Source organism: Lichenostomus cassidix, unplaced genomic scaffold (assembly GCF_008360975.1).
Source record: "Lichenostomus cassidix isolate B80296 unplaced genomic scaffold, HeHo_3.0 HiC_scaffold_40, whole genome shotgun sequence".
Classification (NCBI taxonomy): domain Eukaryota; kingdom Metazoa; phylum Chordata; class Aves; order Passeriformes; family Meliphagidae; genus Lichenostomus; species Lichenostomus cassidix.
The window spans coordinates 2,412,232-2,431,631 of NW_028147459.1; the positions used below are offsets into that span (position 1 = coordinate 2,412,232).

At 53.7% G+C, this 19,400-nt stretch overlaps 1 protein-coding gene and 1 long non-coding RNA gene across 2 annotated transcripts; both read left to right on the plus strand.

Annotated features, from left to right (window-relative positions):
• The first annotated feature begins 3 nt into the window (after window positions 1-3).
• On the plus strand, window positions 4-18,026 carry LOC146422537 (selenide, water dikinase 2-like). The gene is made up of 8 exons (XM_085046218.1): window positions 4-232; window positions 2,755-2,858; window positions 6,705-6,812; window positions 7,366-7,520; window positions 8,527-8,617; window positions 9,485-9,584; window positions 12,790-13,002; window positions 17,034-18,026. The coding sequence occupies exons 1-8, from the start codon at window positions 19-21 to the stop codon at window positions 17,270-17,272; spliced, it is 1,224 nt and encodes a 407-aa protein (XP_084902344.1). The 5' UTR covers window positions 4-18; the 3' UTR covers window positions 17,273-18,026.
• On the plus strand, window positions 15,897-16,983 carry LOC146422538 (uncharacterized). Its single transcript, XR_014848087.1, has 3 exons — window positions 15,897-15,982; window positions 16,118-16,148; window positions 16,638-16,983. It is a non-coding gene; the product is annotated as an uncharacterized LOC146422538 (long non-coding RNA).
• Window positions 18,027-19,400: the final 1,374 nt, after the last annotated feature.

Here is a 19,400-nt window from a genome sequence, read left to right on the forward strand (position 1 = left end):
GGCCCGCAGCATTCCAAGATGGCGGCGGGCGGGTCGCGGCGGTTCGAGCCCGCGGCGCTGGGCCTGGACCCGGCCTGGCGCCTCACCAGCTACGGCGAGCTGCGCGGCTGAGGCTGCAAAGTCCCGCAGGAGACGCTGCTGAAGCTCCTGGCGGGACTCGAGGGGCAGCGGCCGGCGGGAGCGGCCGGAGGGGAAGGGGCAGAGGCGGAGAGCGGCGGCGCTCCGGCGCTGGGTGAGCGGGGGGAAGGTTTGGGGGTCGCGGCAGGTTTTCGGGGCTCAGAGGTGACTCAAGGCTGCGGCTGAGGGGGTTGAGGCGGCCTGAGGGGCCTTAAAGAGACCCTTAAAGGGGGTTTTGGGGTCAGGAGGGGTTTGGGGGTCAGGAGGGGTTTGGGGTCTGGGGGTCTTGGGGGTCAGGGGGCTCTGAGGGCTCAGGGAGGTTTTGGGGGATGGGCTGAGGGCCCCTGAGGTGTTTCGGGGATCTGGAGGGGTTTGGGGTCCCTGGGGAGGTCAGATTGACCCTGAGGGGCTCAGGGACACCGTGGGGGATGGGCTGAGTGACCCTGAGGGGATTTTGGGGGTCCGGAGGGCTCTGAGGGCTCAGGGAGGTTTTGGGGGATGGGCTGAGGGGCCCTGAGGGGATTTTGGGGGTCCGGAGGGCTCTGAGGGCTCAGGGAGGTTTTGGGGGATGGGCTGAGGGGCCCTGAGGGGATTTTGGGGTCCATGGGGAGGTCAGGATGGCTCTGAGGGGCTCAGGGACACCGTGGGGGATGGTTGGTGACTCTCAGACTCTGTGGGGGATGGTTGGTGGCCCTGAGGGCTCGGTGGGGGATGGTTGGTGGCCCTGGAGGGTTCGGCGGCTCAGGGGGGATGGTTGGTGGCTCGGGGACACTGTGGGGGATGGTTGGTGGCCCTGAGGGTTTCAATGGGGGATGGGCTGGTTGGTGGCCCTGGGGGATTTGGTGGCTCAGGGGGGATGGTTGGTGGCTCAGGGACATTGTGAGGGCCGGTTGGTGGCCCTGAGGGGCTCGGTGGCTCTCAGACTCTGTGGGGGATGGGCTGGCTGGTGGCCCTGAGGGTTTGGTGGCTCAGGAACACTGTGGGGGATGGTTGGTGGCCCTGCGGGGCTCAGGGAGGATGGGCTGGCTGGTGGCCCTGAGGGTTTGGTGGCTCAGGGACACTGTGGGGGATGGGTTGGTGGCTCTGTCTGCTCGGTGTCTCTCACACACGACAGGACAAAGGTGACTGGCGGAGCTGAGGGGCAAAGGGCGCTCTGGGGGAGGGGACAGGAGGGGACAGGAGAGGAGGGGACAGGAGGAGGGGCGAACGCGGATCCGGTCACTCCCCAAACCGGATCCCAATTTCCCTCCCCTAACCGGATCCGGTTTCTCCCCGAGTTGAATCCGGTTTCTCCCCTGAGCGGATCCGGTTAGCTCCTCCCGAACCGGATCAGAGTTTCCCTCCCTGTCCGGGTCTGACCCTGTAACGGGCTCTGTGCCCCCCAGGGTGGGGTTTTTTTGCCCCCCAGGGTGGGTTTTCTGCCCCCTGTAATGGGTTCTGTGCCATCCTGGGTGGAATTTTTGCCCCCCACGGTGGGTTCTGTGCTCCCTAGGGTGGGCTTTCTGCCCCCAGGGTGGGATTTCTGCCCCCCGTTATGGGCTCTGTGCCCCCCTGGGTGGGATTTCTGCCCCCCAGGATGGTCTCTGTGCTCCCTAGGGTGGGTTTTCTGCCCCCTTTATGGTTTCTGTGCCCCCCTGGTTTATCTCTGTGCCCCCCAGGGTGGGTTTTTTGCCCCCCAGGGTGGGTTTTCTGCCCCCCGTAACAGGCTCTGTGCCTCCCTGGGTGGGATTTTTGCCCCCCACGGTGGGTTCTGTGCTCCCTAGGGTGGGTTTTTTGCCCCTCAGGGTGGGTTTTCTGCCCCCAGGGTGAGTTTTTTGCCCTTCTTTATGGTTTCTGTGCCCCCCTGGGTGGGATTTTCACCCCCCTAGGTGGGATTTCTGCCCCACCAGGTGAGTTTTTTGCCCCCCAGGATGGTCTCAGTGCCCCCCTGGTTAAGTTTTTCCCCCCCCAGGGCAGTTTTGTGCCCCCCTGGGTGGGTTTTTCACTCCCCTGGATTGGTTTCTGCCCCTCTGGGTGGGTTTCCTGCCACTTTAGGTGGGTTTTTTACCCTTCAGGGTTGGGTTTTTCACCCCCCTGGATGGGATTTCTACCCCCCCCGGGTGGGTTTTTTGCCCCCCAGGGTGGTCTCAGTGCCCCCCCCGGTTGGATTTTTCACCCCCCGGGTTGGGTTTTTCACCTCCCTGGGTGGGATTTCTGCCCCCCAGGGCTGTTTCTTGCCCCCCAGGGTGGGTTTTTTGCCCCCTAGGGTGGTCTCAGTGCCCCCCAGGGTGGGTTTTCTCCCCCCGGGTGGGATTTCTTTCCCCGTGGGTGAGTTTTTTGCCCCCCAGGGTGGTTTCAGTGCCCCCCTGGGTGGGTTTTTCACTCCCCTGGATTGGTTTCTGCCCCTCTGGGTGGGTTTTTTACCCCTCAGGGTTGGGTTTTTCTCCCCCCTGGTTGGGATTTCTGCCCCACCGGGTGGGTTTTTTGCCCCCCAGGATGGTCTCAGTGCCCCCCTGGGTGGGTTTTTCACCCCTCAGGGTGGATTTTTCACCCCCTAGGTGAGTTTTTTGCCCCCCACGATGGTCTCAGTGCCCCCCTGGTTAGGTTTTTCCCCCCCCAGGGCAGTTTTTTGCCCCCCTGAGCCCTGTTTGCCCGCAGGCATCGGGCTGGACTCGTGTGTGATCCCCCTGCGGCACGGGGGGCTCTCCCTGGTGCAGACCACCGACTTCTTCTACCCCATCGTCGATGATCCCTACATGATGGTACCCAGAGCACCCCAAAATTTACCCTGAACACCCCAAAATCTATCCTGGGACCCCAAAATCGACCCTAGGACCCCCAAAATCCACCCTGGGACCCCCAAAATCCACCCTGGGACCCCCAGAATCTACCCTGGGACCCCCAAAATCACCCCAAATCTACCCTGGGACCCCTGAAATCCAACCCGGGACCCCCAAAATCTACCTTGGGACACCCAAAATCACCCAAAATCTACCCTGGGACCCCCAAAGTCACCCAAAATTACCCTGGGACCCCCAAAATCACACAAAATACCCCCAAAATCTACCTTGGGACATCCAAAATTGCCCAAAATCTAGCTTAGGACACCAAAATCACCCAAAATCTACCCTGGGACCCCCAAAATCTACCCTGGGACCCCCAAAATCGCCCAAAATGTCCCCAAAATCTACCCTGGGACACCCAAAATCACCAAAAATGTACCCTGGGACACCCGAAATCACCCAAACCTACCCTGGGACACCCAAAATCTACCCTGGGAAACCCAAAATCACCCAAAATGCCCCCAAAATCTACCCTGGGACCCTGAAATCCACCCTGGACACCCCAAAATCTACCCTGGGACCCCCAAAATCACCCAAAATACTCCCAAAATCTACCCTGGGACCCCCAAAGTCACCAAAAATGCCTCCAAAATCTATGCTGGGACACCCAAAATCACCCCAAAATCTACCCTGGGAAACCCAAAATGCCCCCAAGATCTACTCTGGGACCCCCAAAATCACCGAAAATCTACATTGGGACACCCAAAATCATCCAACATTCACCTTGGGACCCCCAAAATTTATCCTCTGACACCCAAAATCACCCTAAATGCCCCCAAAATCTACCCTGGGAATCCCAAAATCTACCCTGGGAACCCCAAAATCACCCAAAATCTACCCTGGGACACCCAAAATCCACCCTAGGACCCCCAAAATCTACCTGGGACCCCCAAAATCATCCAAAATCAGCCAAAATCTACCCTGGGACCCTGAAATCTACCCTGGGAACACCAAAATCGCCCCAGGACACCCCAAAATTCCCCCTGGGACACCCCAAGTCCTCTCAGGATGCCTCAGTCCTATCCTGGAGCCCCTAATCCCATTTTGGAGCCCAAAAATCCCATTTTGAGCTCCCAAATCCCAGCTGGGTCTCCCCAGAAATCTTCTCAGGACCCCCAAATTCTATCCTAGACCCCCCAAATCCCATGTTGAGTCCCCAAATCCCATTTTGGACCTCATAAATCCCATTTTGAGCCCCCAAATCCCACCTGGGTACCCCAAAAATCCCATTTTGGGCTCCCAAAACTCACCTTGCTACCCCCAAATCCCACCTGGGTCACCCCATAAATCAAATTTTGGGCTCCCAAATCCCCTCAGGACCCCCAAATCCTATTCTAGATCCCCTAAATCCCACCTGGGTACCCCATAAATCCCATTTTGAGTCCCTAAATCCCACATTGGACACCATAAATCCCATTTTAGACCCCATAAGCCCCACTTTGAGCCCCCAAATCCCACCTGGGTACCCCAAAAATCCCTTCAGGACCCGAAATCTAATCCTATACCCCCCAAATACCATTTTGAGTCCCTAAATCCCATTTTAGACCTCATAAATCCCATTTTGAGCCCCCAAATCCCACCTGGGCACCCCAAAAATCCCCTGAGGACCCCAAAAATCCTATCGTAGAGTCCCTAAATACCATTTTGGATCCCGTAAATCCCATTTTGAGCCCCCAAATCCCACCTGGGTACCCCAAAAATCCCATTTTGAACCTCATAAATCCCATTTTAGACCTCATAAATCCCATTTTGAGCCCCCAAATCCCCTCAGGACCCCAAAAATCCCCTCAGGACCCCAAAAATCCTATCCTGGCTCCCCCATATCCCACCTGGGTACCCCCAAATCCCCTCAGGACCCCAAAAATCCTATCCTGGCTCCCCCATATCCCACCTGGGTACCCCCAAATCCCCTCAGGACCCCAAATCTAATCATAGACACCCCAGATCCCATTTTGAGTCCCCAAATTCCATTTTGAACCCCATAAATCCTATCCTAGACCCCTCCCAGATCCCCTCAGGACTCCCCAAAACCTCCTCAGGACCCCAAAAATCCCATTTTGAGCTCCCAAATCCCACCTGGGTACCCCAAAAATCCCATTTTGGGCTCCCAAATCTTGCCTTGCAACCCCCAAATCCCACCTGGGTCACCCCATAAATCAAATTTTGGGCTCCCAAATCCCCTCAGGACCCCCAAATCCTATCCTAGACCCCCCAAGTCCCACCTGGATACCCCCAAATCCCATTTTGAGTCCCTCAATCCCATTTTGAACCCCATAAATCCCATTTTGAGCCCCCAAATCCCACCTGGGTACCCCATAAATCCCATTTTGATTCCCTAAATCCCATTTTAAACTCCATAAATCCCATTTTGAGCTCCTAAATCTCACCTTGCTAACCCCGAAATCCCACCTGGGTCACCCCAAAATCCCCTCAGGATGCCAAATCCTATCCTAGACACCCCAAATCCCATTTTGGGCCCCCAAATCCCACCTGGGCACCCCATAAATCCCATTTTGAGTCCCTAAATCCCATTTTGAGCTCCTAAATCTTACCTGGGTCACCCCAGAAGTCAAATTTTGGGGTTCCAAATCCCCTTAGAATCCCCAAAAATCCCCTCAGGACCCCCAAATCCTATCCTAGACCCCCCCAGATCCCCTCAGGACCCCCCAAAAGCCCCTCAGGATCCCAGAAATCCCATTTTGAGCCTCCAAATCCCACCTGGGTCACCCCAAAACCCCCTCAGGACCCCAAAAATCCTATCCTGGATCCCCCAAATCCCACCTGGCTACCCCAGAAATCCCATTTTGGGCTCCCAAATCCCACCTGGGTCACCCCATAAGTCAAATTTTGGGGTTCCAAATCCCCTCAGGACCCCAAAAATCCCTTCAGGACCCCCAAATACTATCCTAGATGCCCCAAATCCCACCTGGGTCACCTCAGGACCCCCAAAACCCCCTCAGGACCCCCAAATCCCACCTGGATCCCCCAAAATCCCCTCAGGACCCCCAAATCCTATCCTAGACCCCCCAAATCCCACCTGGGTACCCCAAAAATCCCATTTTAGGCTCCCAAATCTCACCTTGCTAACCCCAAATCCCACCTGGGTCACCCCATAGATCAAATTTTGGGCTCCCAAATCCCACCTGGGTCACCCCAAAAATCCCCTCAGGACCCCAAAAATCCCCTCAGGACTCCCCAAAATCCCATTTTGAGCCCCCAAATCCCACCTGGGTCCCCCCAAATCCCACCTGGGTCCCCCCAAATCCCATTTTGGTCCCCATAAATCCCATTTTGAGCCCCATAAATCCCATATTACACCTCATAAATCCCATTTTGAGCTCCTAAATCCCACCTGGCTACCCCAAAAATCCCATTTTGGGCTCCCAAATCCCACCTGGCTACCCCAAAAATCCCATTTTGGGCTCCCAAATCTCACCTGGCTACCCCAAAAATCCCATTTTGGGCTCCCAAATCCCACCTGGATATCCCAAAAATCCCATTTTAGGCTCCCAAATCTCACCTGGCTACCCCAAAAATCCCATTTTGGGCTCCCAAATCTCACCTGGAAACTCCAAAAATCCCATTTTGGGCTCCCAAATCCCATCTGGGTCACCCCAAATCCCATTTTGGACCCCATAAATCCCATATGACACCTCATAAATCCCATTTTGGGCTCCCAAATCCCACCTGGATACCCCAAAAATCCCATTTTGGGCTCCCAAATCCCACCTGGGTACCCCAAATCCCCTGTGCCCCCCGTTGCAGGGTCGCATCGCCTGTGCCAACGTGCTGAGTGACCTGTACGCCATGGGGGTGACAGAGTGTGACAACGTGCTGATGCTGCTCAGCGTCAGCCAGCGCATGAGCGACCAGGTGACACTGGGGACATTAATGGGGACATTGGGGATATTGGGGACATTGGGGACATTTGGGGATATTGGGGATGTTGGGGACTCTGGGGTATTGGGGACATTGGGGACACTAATGGGGACATTGGGGTGTTGGGGACATTAATGGGGACATTTGGGGATATTAGGGACATTGGGGATGTTGGGGATATTGGGGACATTTGGGGACATTAGGGACACTGGGGACGTTGGGGACATGGGGACGCAGCGCTGAGTGTGACAATGCAGGGGACATGGGGTGACAGGGACACTGAGGGTGACACTGGAGGTGGCAGAGACATTGAGGGTGACAAGGACAGGGACACAGGAAGTGACAGGGGACACTGAGGGGGTGACAGGGACACTGCAGGTGACACTGAGAGTGCGACAGTGACACTGAGGTGACAATGACACTGCTGTCCCCAGGAGAGGGACAAGGTGATGCCGCTGATCATCCAGGGAGGATGGTGACACTGAGGGGGTGACAGTGACACTGAGGTGACAATGAGGTGACACTAAGGTGACACTCCTGTCCCCAGGAGCGGGACAAGGTGATGCCGCTGATCATCCAGGGGTTCCGTGACGCGGCCGAGGACGGAGGGACGTCGGTGACAGGGGGACAGACGGTGCTCAACCCCTGGGTCATCGTGGGGGGCGTGGCCACGGCCGTCTGCCAATCCAGCGAGTTCATCATGTGAGTGGGCGGGGCCTGGCAGCTGTCAATCATGGCAGTGGGGCAGGGCCTGGGAGATGTCAATCATGGGAGTGGGCGGGGCCTGGCACCTGTCAATCATTTGTGTGAGTGATGGGTGGGGCCTGGCAACTGTCAGTCATGGCAGTGGGTGGGGCCTGGGAACTGTCAATCATGGCAGTGGGGTGGGGACAGTGCCACCTGTCAATCATGGGAGTGGGTGGGGCCTGGCACCTGTCAATCATGGGAGTAGGCGGGGCCTGGGAACTGTCAATCAGGGCAGTGGGGCGGGGTCTGGGAACTGTCAATCATGGCAGTGGGTGGGGCCTGGGAACTGTCAGTCATGGCAGTGGGTGGGGCCTGCAACCTGTCAATCATGGCAGTGGGGTGGGGACAGTGCCACCTGTCAATCATGGGAGTGATGGGCATGGCCTGGGCCAGCTGTCAATCATCAGAGTGATGGGCGGGGCCTGGAAAGGGGTGGGGCCAGGACCAGCTGTCAATCATGGGAGTGATGGGTGTGGCCTGGGGTGGGGTGAGGTCAGTGTCACCTGTCAATCATGTGAGTGATGGGCGGGGCCTAGGAAAAGGGGCGGGGTCTCAACATCATGTCAGTGACAAGGGGCGGGGCCAGCACCACCTGTCAGTCATGTAAGGGGCGGGGCCTGGGAAAGGGGCGGGGCCAGGGTTACCTGTCAATCATTTGTGTGAGTGACAAGGGGCGGGGCCAGTGCACCTGTCAATCAACTAGGTCACTGGTTATGATAGGACAGACCCTGGGGATGTGGGTGTGGCCACTGCTGTCAATCAAACCCACCACGAGAGCAATTGGGCGTGGCTTGGGGAAGGGGGCGTGGCAGTGCTGTGGTTCATCATGTGAGTGACAGGTGGGGTTAGGGGCGTGGCTTGGTGACAAGGGGCGTAGTCACAGCTCTGGGGACAGCCCCAGGGTGTGGCGGGGGGCGTGGCCAGGCCCAGGGCGTGTCCCTCCCTGACCACGCCCCCTCAGGCCGGACAGTGCGGTGCCTGGCGATGTCCTGGTGCTGACCAAACCCTTGGGGACACACATGGCTGTCACTGCCCACCAGTGGCTGGACATGGTGAGTGACACTGGGGACACTGGGGACATCGTGAGGGACACTGGGGGCACTGGGAGTGACATTGTGAGTGACGTTGGAAACACTGGGGGGACACTGGGGACACTGGGAGGGATGTGGGGACACCATGGGGACCCAGAGCCATCCCTGGTGACCCCAAAGCCACCTCAGGTGTCCCCAAAGCCTCTAAAACCAACCCCAGATGACCCCAAAGCCATCCTTGATGTCCCCAAGGGGACCCTAAAGCCACCTCAGGTGTCCCGAAAGCCACCAAAAACCAATCCCTGATGACCCCAAAGCCACCCCAGATGTCCCCAAAGCCACCAAAAACCAACTCCTGGTGATGCCTGATGTCCCATAGATGACCATAAAGCCACCCCAGATGTCCCCAAAGCCACCAAAACCAACCCTTGATGACCCCAAAGGCACCCCTGATGTCCCCAAGGGGACCCCAAAGCCACCTCAGATGTCCCAAAGAGGACTAAGAGACCCCTGGTGACCCCAAAGCCACCTCAGGTGTCCCCAAAGGAACCAAAAACCAACTCCTGGTGATACCTGATGTCCCCCAAATGTCCCCAAAGCCACCAAAACCAACTCTTGATGACCCCAAAGCCACCCCTGATGTCCCCAAAGCCATCCCAGCTATCCTCAAGATGACCCAAAGCCACCCTTGGTGTCCCCAAGGGGACTCAGAGACCCCGGTGACCCCAAAGCCACCTCAGATGTCCCCAAAGCCACCAAAACCCAACCCCTGCTGTCCCCAAAGCCACCCCTGGTGTCCCCAGCGGGATCCCCAACCCCCCAGCGATGTCCCCAGTGCCACGCCCTGTCCCTGACGCTGTCCCCTGCTGTCCCCTGCTGTCCCCTCAGCCCGAGCGCTGGAACAAGATCAAGCTGGTGGTGACACGGGAGGAGGTGGAGCTGGCTTACCAGGAGGCTGTCAGCAGCATGGCCACCCTCAACCGGACAGGTGGGGACAGCGGGGACACTGGGGACATTCTGGACATTGGGGACATTGGGGACATTGGGGATATTGGGGATAATGGGGATTTGGGGATGTTGGGGGTGTTGGGGATTTGGGGACAGCGGGGACACTGGGGACAGTGGGGATAATGGGGATGTTGAGGACATTGGGGACGTTGGGGATAATGGGGACATTGGGGATATTGGGGACACTGGGGACACTGCAGATTGGGGGACACTGGGGACATTGCTGGGGATATTGAGAATATTGGGGACATTGGGATTTGGGGACATTGGGGACATTGGGGATGTTGGGGACATTGGGATTTGGGGACACTGGGGATTTGGGGACATTGGGAATAATGGGGACGTTTGGGGACATGGGGGATGTTGGGGACGCTGGGGATTTGGGGACATTGGGGACTTTAGGGACTCTGGGGGTGTTTGGGACATTGGGGACACTGGGGATAATGGTGACGTTTGGGGACATGGGGGACACTGGGGATATTGGGGATATTGGGGATGTTTGGGGACATTAGGGATGTTGGGGTCACTGGGGACTTCGGGGACATTGGGCATGTGGGGGACATTGGGAATAATGGTGACGTTTGGGGACATTGGGGACTTCGGGAATAATGGGGATTTGGGGACACTGGGGATGTTGGAAATTTGGGGATTTTGGGAACACTGGGGACACTGGAGATGTTGGGGACATTGGGGACATCATTGGGGGCATTGGCGATCTTTGGGGACATTGGGGATGTTGGGGATGTTGGGGACTTTGGGAATAATGGGGACATTTGGGAACGCGGGGGATGTTGGGGACATTGGGGATTTGGGGACACTGGGGACATTTGGGACACCAGGGAGGTGACACAGGGCAGATGGCAGTGGCTCTGTCCAGCACGGTGGGTGACCCTGGGGACAAAAGCCACTCTCAGTGTCCCCAAAGCCACCCTGAAGTGTCCCTAGAGCCACCTGAGTGACCCCAAAGCCACCCCAGCTGTCCCCAAGGGAACCCAAAGCCACCAGAGGGTCCCTAAAGCCACCCTGGATGTCCCCAAAGCCATTTGACATGTCCCCAGGCCATGCTGAGTGTCCCTAAAGCCACCCTAGGGTGTCCCAAAGCCACTCCAGGTGTCCCCAAAGACACCAGATGTCCCTAAAGTTCCCCCAAGGTGTCCCAAAGCCACTCCAGTGTTTCAAACTTTCTCCAGCTGTCCCCAAAGCCACCCTAGGTGTCCCCAAAGCCACTCTAGGTGTCCCCAAAGCCACCCTACGGTGTCCCTCGGTCATAGTGGATGTCCCCAAAGACCTCAGGTGACCCTGCTGTCCCCAGACTGACCTCAGGGGACCCAGCTGTCCCCAAGCTGACCCTTAGATGTTCCCAAGGTGACCCTAGATGACCCCAAGTGACACCAAGATGACCCCAAATGATCCCAAGGTGACTTCAGGTGTCAAAAATGGAAAAAGGGGCAAAAAAAATGGGGTTGGGGACCCAAAGGTGACCTCAGGTGGCCCCAAGATGACCCTAGGTGATCTCTCTGTCCCCAAGATGACCCCTAGATGACCCCAGGTGACCCCCCTGTCCCCAAGCTGTCCCTGCTGTCCCCAAGATGACCTCAAGGTCACCCCTAGATGACCTCAGGTCCCCTGTCCCAAAGCTGACCCAAGCTGACCCCAGGTGACCCTGCTGTCCCCGAGGTGACCCCAAGGTAACCCCTAGATGACCCCAGCTGACCCTTAGTGACCCCAAGTGACCTCTCTGTCCCTGATGTCCCCAAGATGACCCCTAGATGATCCCAAGTGACACCAAGATGACCCCAAGGTGTCCCTAAGCTGACCCCAGGTGACCCCTAGTCACCCCAGGTGACCCCAAGTGACACCAAGCTGACCCCAGCTGACCCCAAGCTGACCCTAGATGACCCCAGGTCACCCTGAGGTGACCCCAGATGATTCCAGGTGTCCCCAAGGTGACCCTAGATGACCCCAAGGTGACCCTGCCATCCCCTAGATGACCCCTAGATGACCCCTCTGCCCCCAAGCTGTCCCTGATGTCCCCAAGCTGACCCCAGCTGACCCCTCTGTCCCCAAGGGGACCCCAAGGTCACCCCCAGCTGTCCCCCAGCTGACCCTAGATAACCTCAGGTGACTCCAGGTGACCCCAAGGTGACCCTGCCATCCCCAAGCTGACTCCAGCTGTCCCCCAGCTGTCCCCGAGCTGACCCCAGGTGACCCCTCTGTCCCCAAGCTGTCCCTAGATAACCCCAGCTGACCCCAGCTGGCCCCTAGATGACCCTAGATAACCTCAGGTGACCCCAAGCTGACCCCTCTGTCCCCAAGCTGTCCCCCAGCTGACCCCAAGCTGACCCCAGCTGACCCCTCTGTCCCCAAGGTGACCCCTAGATGACCCCAGGTGACCCCACTGTCCCCAAGCTGTCCCCCAGCTGACCCCAGCTGTCCCTAGATGACCCCCGGCTGTCCCCAAGCTGTCCCCAGCTGACCCCTAGATGACCCCCGGCTGTCCCCAAGCTGTCCCCAGGTGACCCCACTGTCCCCAAGCTGACGTCAAGTGACTCCTAGATGACCTCCAATGACCCCAGCTGTCCCCAAGCTGACCCTAGATAACCTCAGGTGACCCCTAGTGCCCCAAGCTGACCCCACTGTCCCCCAGCTGACCCCAGCTGTCCCCTAGATGACCCCTGCTGACCCCTAGATGACCCCAGCTGTCCCCCAGCTGTCCCCAGCTGACCCCTAGATGACCCTAGATAACCCCAGCTGTCCCCAAGCTGACCCCCAGCTGTCCCCCAGCTGTCCCCAGCTGACCCCTAGATGACCCCAGCTGTTCCCAAGCTGACCCCTCTGTCCCCAAGCTGTCCCCAAGCGGACCCCAGCTGACCTCATTGTCCCCAAGCTGACCCCAGATGACCTCAGGTGACCCCTAGATGACCTCCAATGACCCCAGCTGACCCCTAGATGACCCCAGCTGACCCCTAGATGACGTCCAATAACCCAGCTGACCCCTAGCTGTCCCCAGCTGTCCCCCAGCTGTCCCCCCCTGACTGTCCCTCCCTCCCTCCCTCCCCAGCGGCAGGTCTGATGCGTGCGTTCGGCGCCCACGCGGCCACGGACGTGACGGGTTTGGGGTGCTTTGGGGTCACCCCATGATGTCCCCAGCTGTCCCCCCTGACTGTCCCTCCCTCCCTCCCCAGCGGCAGGTCTGATGCGTGCGTTCGGCGCCCACGCGGCGACAGACGTGACGGGTTTCGGGGTGCTGGGCCACGCCCGCGCCCTGGCGGCTCAGCAGCGCCTCGACGTCTCCTTCGTCATCCACAACCTGCCCGTCATCGCCAAGATGGCCGCCGTCAGCAAGGCCTGCGGGGGCCGCGGGGGGCTGCTGCAGGGCACGGCGCCGGAGACCTCGGGTACGGCAGGGAAGGGGTTAACAACGGGGGTGGGGGACACTGAAAATGGGAAAAGGGACAAAAAAATGGGGTTGGAAAGCCAAAAAACGGGACTGGGGACCCAAAAAATGGGCTTGGGGACACTGAAAATGGGGTTGGGGACACCAAAAAATGGGGAAAGGGGCAAAAAAATGGGGTTTGGGGCACCAAAAATGGGGTTGGGGACACTGAAAACAGGGTTGGGGACCCTGAAAATGGGATTTGGGGACCCAAAAATTGCGACGGTTGGTGTGATGGTCCTCCCGGCCAGCAGGGGGCGCTGTGTGCGCGGCAGTAGAAACTTGAAAATGGGGTGAGGGGCATTGAAAATGGGGTTAGAAACCCCAAAAAATGGGATTTGGGGCACCAGAAATGGGATTTGGAACCCCAAAAACAGAAAAAGGGGCAAAAAAAATGGGACTTGGGGCACCAAAAATGGGGAAAATGGTGTTAAAATGGCAGAGTTGGTCAAAGGAGCATTGGGTCCTCCCAGCCAGCAGGGGGCGCTGTAATTGCGATGGCAGGAAACCCGGAAATGGAATGAGAGGCACCGGAAATGGGTTTGGGGACCCAAAAACTGGAAAAGGAGCAAAAAAAAAAGGGATTGGAAACCCAAAAAATGGGATTGGGATCACTGAAAATGGGATTAGGGACACCAAAAATGGGAAAAGGGGCAAGAAAATGGGATTTGGGGTACCAAAAAATAGGAAAACGGGACCAAAAAAATGGGATTAGGGGCACCGGAAATGGGATTTGGGGCACCAGAAATGGGGAAAATGGTGCTAAAAATGGCAGAGTTGGTGAAAGGCAGCGTTGGGTCCTCCCGGCCAGCAGGGGGCGCTGTGAGTGCGATGGCAGGGAAACCAGCAATGGAATGAGAGGCACCGGAAATGGGTTTGGGGACCCAAAAACATGGGCAGAGGAGCAAAAAATGGGATTGGAAACCCAAAAAATGGGATTGGGGACACTGAAAATGGTATTAGGGACACCAAAAATGGGAAAAGGGGCAAGAAAATGGGATTTGGGGCACCAAAAATGGGGAAAATGGTGTTAAAATGGCAGAGCTGGTGAAAGGGAGCATTGGGTCCTCCCAGCCAGCAGGGGGCGCTGTGAGTGCGATGGCAGGAAAACCAGACATGGAATGAGAGGCACCAGAAATGGGTTTGGGGACCCAAAAACATGGGCAGAGGAGCAAAAAATGGGATTGGAAACCCAAAAAATGGGATTGGGATCACTGAAAATGGGATTAGGGACACCAAAAATGGGAAAAGGGGCAAAACAATGGGATTTGGGGCACCAAAAATGGGGAAAATGGAGCTAAAAATGGCAGAGTTGGTGAAAGGGAGCGTTGGGTCCTCCCGGCCAGCAGGGGGCGCTGTGAGTGCGATGGCAGGAAACCCGGAAATGGGAAATTTGGCACAAAAAATGGGGAAAGAGGCACCGAAAGTTGGATTGTGGACCCTAAAAATGGGGAAAAGGGCACTGAAAATGGGATTAGGGGCACCAGAAATGAGATTGGGGGATTGGAGCCCCAAAAAATGGGAAAAGGGGCAAAAAAATGGGATTGGAAACCCAAAAAAAAGGGATTAGGGACACTGAAGATGGGGTTAGGGACACTGAAAATGGGGTTGGGGACACTGAAAATGGGATTTGGGGACCCAAAAATGGGAAAATGGACCAAAAAAATGGGGTTTGGGGTACCAAAAATGGGAAAAGAAGCAAAAAAAAATGGGATGGAAACCCAAAAAATGGGATTTGGGGTACCAAAAAATGGGAAAAGGGGCAAAAAAATAGGATGGAAACCCAAAAAATGGGATTTGGATCACTGAAAATGGGGTTGGGGACTCCAAAAAATGGGGAAAAGAGGCAAAAATAGGTTTTAATCCTAGTTTTTCAGGTTTTTTTGGGTTCTAACCCCATTTTTGGGGTTTTTTTTCCAGTTTTTCATGTCGTAATTTCATTTTTTTAGATTTTTTTGTGTCCTAACCCAAATATTTTTTCATTTCCCCCCAGGAGGTCTCTTTGTCATTCTCCCCCAAGCCCAGGCTGCTCCTGACCCATTTATAATGGGGTTTTTTGGGGTTTAATCCCATTTTTAATGGGTTTTTTTTTTACTTTTAATCTCATTTTTCCAGTTTTTTTTGGGTTTTAATCCCATTTTTTCCGGTTTTTTCATATCCTAACTCAAATATTTTCCCCTTTCTCCCCCAGGAGGTCTCCTGGTCATTCTCCCCTGCGCCCAGACTGCTATTGACCCGTTTTTAATGAGGTTTTTTGTGTTCTAACCCCATTTTTTGGTTTTTTTTTTCATTTCCTAATCCCATTTTTTTCAGGTTTTTTTGTATCTAACCCCTTTTTTTTTTCCTTTTATCACTTCTAACCCAAAGGTTTTTTTCATTTTCCCTCCAGGAGATCTCCTGGTTGTCCTCCCCCGCGCCCAGGCCATTGCTAACCCATTTATAATGGGTTTTTTTGGGTTTTAATCCCATTTTCTCAGTTTTTTTCAGGTTCTAACCCCATTTTTTTGGGTTTTAATCCCATTTTTTTCCATTTCTCCCCCAGGAGGTCTCCTGGTGGTCCTGCCCCGCGCCCAGGCCATTGCTAACACATTTATAATGGGGTTTTTTTGTGTCTTAACCCCATTTTTAGTAGGGTTTTTTGGGTTTTAATCCCATTTTTTCAGGGTTTTTTGTATCCTAACCCCATTTTTTTGTATCCTAACCCTATTTTTTAATGTTTTTCTCCCCAGGAGGTCTCCTTGTCATCCTCCCCCGTGCCCAGGCTGCTATTGACCCGTTTGTAATGAGCTTTTTTGGGTCCCAACCCCATTTTTTGGGGGTTTTCTCATTTCCTGACCCCATTTTTTCAGGTTTTTTTTGGGTTTTAATCCCATTTTTCAGGTTTTTTTGGGTTTTAATCCCATTTTTCTAGTTTTTTTGGGGTTTTAATCACATTTTTTCAGGTTTTTTCATATCCTAACCCAAATATTTTTCCATTTCCCCCCCAGGAGGTCTCCTGGTTGTCCTGCCCCGAGCCCAGGCCATTGCTAACCCATTTATAATGGGGTTTTTTTTGGGTTTTAATCCCATTTTCTCAGGTTTTTTTGGGTTCTAACCCCATTTTTTTGGGTTTTAATCCCATATTTTTCCATTTCTCCCCCAGGAGGTCTCCTGGTGGTCCTGCCCCGCGCCCGCCCAGGCTGCTATTGACCTGTTTGTAATAGGGTTTTTTTGGGTTTTAATCCCATTTTTTTAGGTTCTAACCCCATTTTTTCGTACCCTAACCCAAATATTTTTCCATTTCCCCCCCAGGAGGTCTCCTCGTTGTCCTCCCCCGCGCCCAGGCCGCTATTGACCCATTTGTAATGAGTTTTTTTGGGTCCCAACCCCATTTTTTGGGGGTTTTAATCCCATTTTTTTGGGGTTTAATCCCTTTTTTTTCAGGTGTTTTGTATCGTAACCCCATTTTTTTGTCCCCTAACCCTATTTTTTAATATTTTGTCCCCCAGGAGGTCTCCTGGTTGTCCTGCCCCGCGCCCAGGCCGCTCCTGACCCATTTTTATTGGGATTTAATCCCATTTTCTCAGGTTTTTTTGGGTTCTAACCCCATTTTTTTAGGTTCTAACCCCATTTTTTTGGGTTTTAATCCCATTTTTTTCCATTTCTCCCCCAGGAGGTCTCCTGGTGGTCCTGCCCCGCGCCCAGGCCATTGCTAACCCATTTATAATGGGTTTTTTTTGTGTCTTAACCCCATTTTTTGGGGTTCTAACCCCATTTTTTTGGGTTTTAATCCCATTTTTTCAGGTTTTTTCATATCCTAACCCAAATATTTCTCCATTTTCCCCCCAGGAGGTCTCCTGGTCGTTCTCCCCTGAGCCCAGGCTGCTCCTGACCCATTTGTAATGGGGTTTTTTTTGGGTTTTAATCCCATTTTTCCAGGTTTTTTGGGTTTTAATCCCATTTTTTCAGGTTTTTTCATATCCTAACCCAAATATTTTCCCATTTCTCCCCCAGGAGGTCTCCTGGTTGTCCTCCCCCGAGCCCAGGCTGCTCGTTTCTGCGCCGAGCTGAGGTCTCCAGGCTCAGGCAATCCCCAGGAGTCGCTGCAGGCTTGGATCGTGGGCGTGGTGGAGAAAGGGAACCGCGGGGCGCGGGTCATCGACAAACCCCGCGTCATCGAGGTGCCACCCCGGGGACAGCCAGGGACAGGGGACAGCAGGGACAGCCCAGGGGGATCCCCTGGGACCGTGTAGGGGAGTTACCAAAAAAAATCCCCGAAAAAATGGGGTGAAAATCATCGAAATTGGGTGAGAAATGCCCAAAATTGGGTGAGAAATCCCCAAAATAGGGTGGGAAAAATCCTAAATTTGGGTTAAATCCACCCTAGAAACATCAGCAGAAACATCTCAAGGGTGATTTGGAGAAAATCCTCAAAAAATCCTAAAATCCCCCAAAAAATCCCAGAAAAAGTCCTCTAAAAATCATGGAAATTGGGTGAGAAATCCCCAAAATTGGGTGGAAAAACCCCTAAATTTGGGGGAAATCAGCCCAAAAATGCTCCCCAGGAACAGCTGAGAATCTCATAGAGAGAGTTAGGGGGAATTTTGGGGAATTCCCAAAAAAATCCCCTAAAAATCCCCTAAAAATCATCGAAATTGGGTGAGAAATGCCCAAAATTGGGTGGAAAAAATCCCATATTTAGGTGAAATTCCACCTAAAATCCATCTAGGATCAGCTGGGAGTTAGGGGGGATTTTAGGGGAAATCCTAAAAAAAAATCCCAAAAAATTCCCCAAAAAAATCCCGAAAAAATCGGGTGAAAATCATCGAAATTGGGTGAGAAATGCCCAAAGTTGGGTGAAAAAAAGCCTAAATTTGGGGGAAATCAGATCAAAAATGCACCCAGGAACAGCTGAGAATCTCATAGAGAGAGTTAGGGGGGATTTTGGGGAATTGCCAAAAAAATCCTAAAAGAAACCCCAAAAATTACAAAAAAAAAATCGCAAAATTCCAAAAAAAAAAATAGCCAAAAAATCACTGAAATTGGGTGGAAAATCCCCAAAATTGGGTGGAAAAAGGCCAAATTCAGGTGAAATTCCACCTAAAATCCACCTAGGATCAGCTGGGAGTTAGGGGGGATTTTAGGGGAAATCCTAAAAAAAATCCCCAAAAATTCCCCAAAAAAATCCTGAAAAAAATCGGCTAAAAATCATCAAAATTGGGTGAGAAATCCCCAAAATTGGGTGGAAAAACCCCTAAATTTGGGGAAAATCAGCCCAAAAATGCACCCAGGAACAGCTGAGAATCTCATAGAGAGAATTAGGGGAGATTTTGGGGGAATTCCCAAAAATTCTGGAAAAAATCCCAAAACAGTCCAGAAAAAATCCGCTAAAAATCAGGGAAATCGGGTGGGAAAATCCCCAAAATTGGGTGAAAAAAATCCTAAATTTGGGGGAAATCCACCCTAGAAACCTCAGCAGAGACTTCTCAAGGGGGATTTGGGGGAAATCCTAAAAAAATCCTAAAATCCCCCCAAAAAATCCCCTAAAAATCATGGAAATTGGGGGGAAAAAAAATCCCAAAAATCCCCAAAACCAACGGAGTGATGGACAAGGTGACAGGGACAGGCTTAGGGGGAATTCCCAAAAAAATCCCAAAATTCCCCAAAAAAATTCCAGAAAAAAATCCAAAAATCCCGAAGAAAATATTCCAAAAATCACCGAAATGTTGGATTTTTGGGGTCTAAAAAATCCCTTTTTTTGGGAATTTCTCCCCAAAATGCCATCAAAGTCCCCAAATCAGGTCAAAATCTCCCCAAAATTCCCCAAATCCCCTAAATTTTGGGGATCTTTCCCCAAATTCCTCCAAATTTTTGGGGATTTCTCCCCCAAAATCCCCAAAATCAGGTCCAATTCCCCCAAAATTCCCCAAATTTTGCAGACGTTTCCCCAAATCCCCCAAATTTTGGTGATTCCTCCTCAAAATCCCCCAAAATCTCCCAATTTTTGGGATTCCTCCCCAAAAGTCCCCAAAATCAGGTCAAATTCCCCAAATCCCCCAAAATTTGGGGATTTCTCCCCAAATCCCCCCCAAAATCCCAAATCAGGTCAAATTCCCCCCGAAATTGCCCAAAGTTCCCCAAAATCCCTTAAATTTTTGAGGATTTCTCCCCAGATTTTCCCAAGTTACAGCAGTTTCTCCCCAAAATTCACCCAAAATCCCCTAAATTTTGGGGATCTCTCCCCAAATTCCTCCCAATTTTTGGGGATTTCTCCCCCAAAATTGCCAAAATCAGGTCCAATTCCCCCAAAATTCCCCCCAAAATTCCCCAAATTTTGCAGATGTTTCCCCAAATCCCCCAAATTTTGGTGATTCCTCCCCA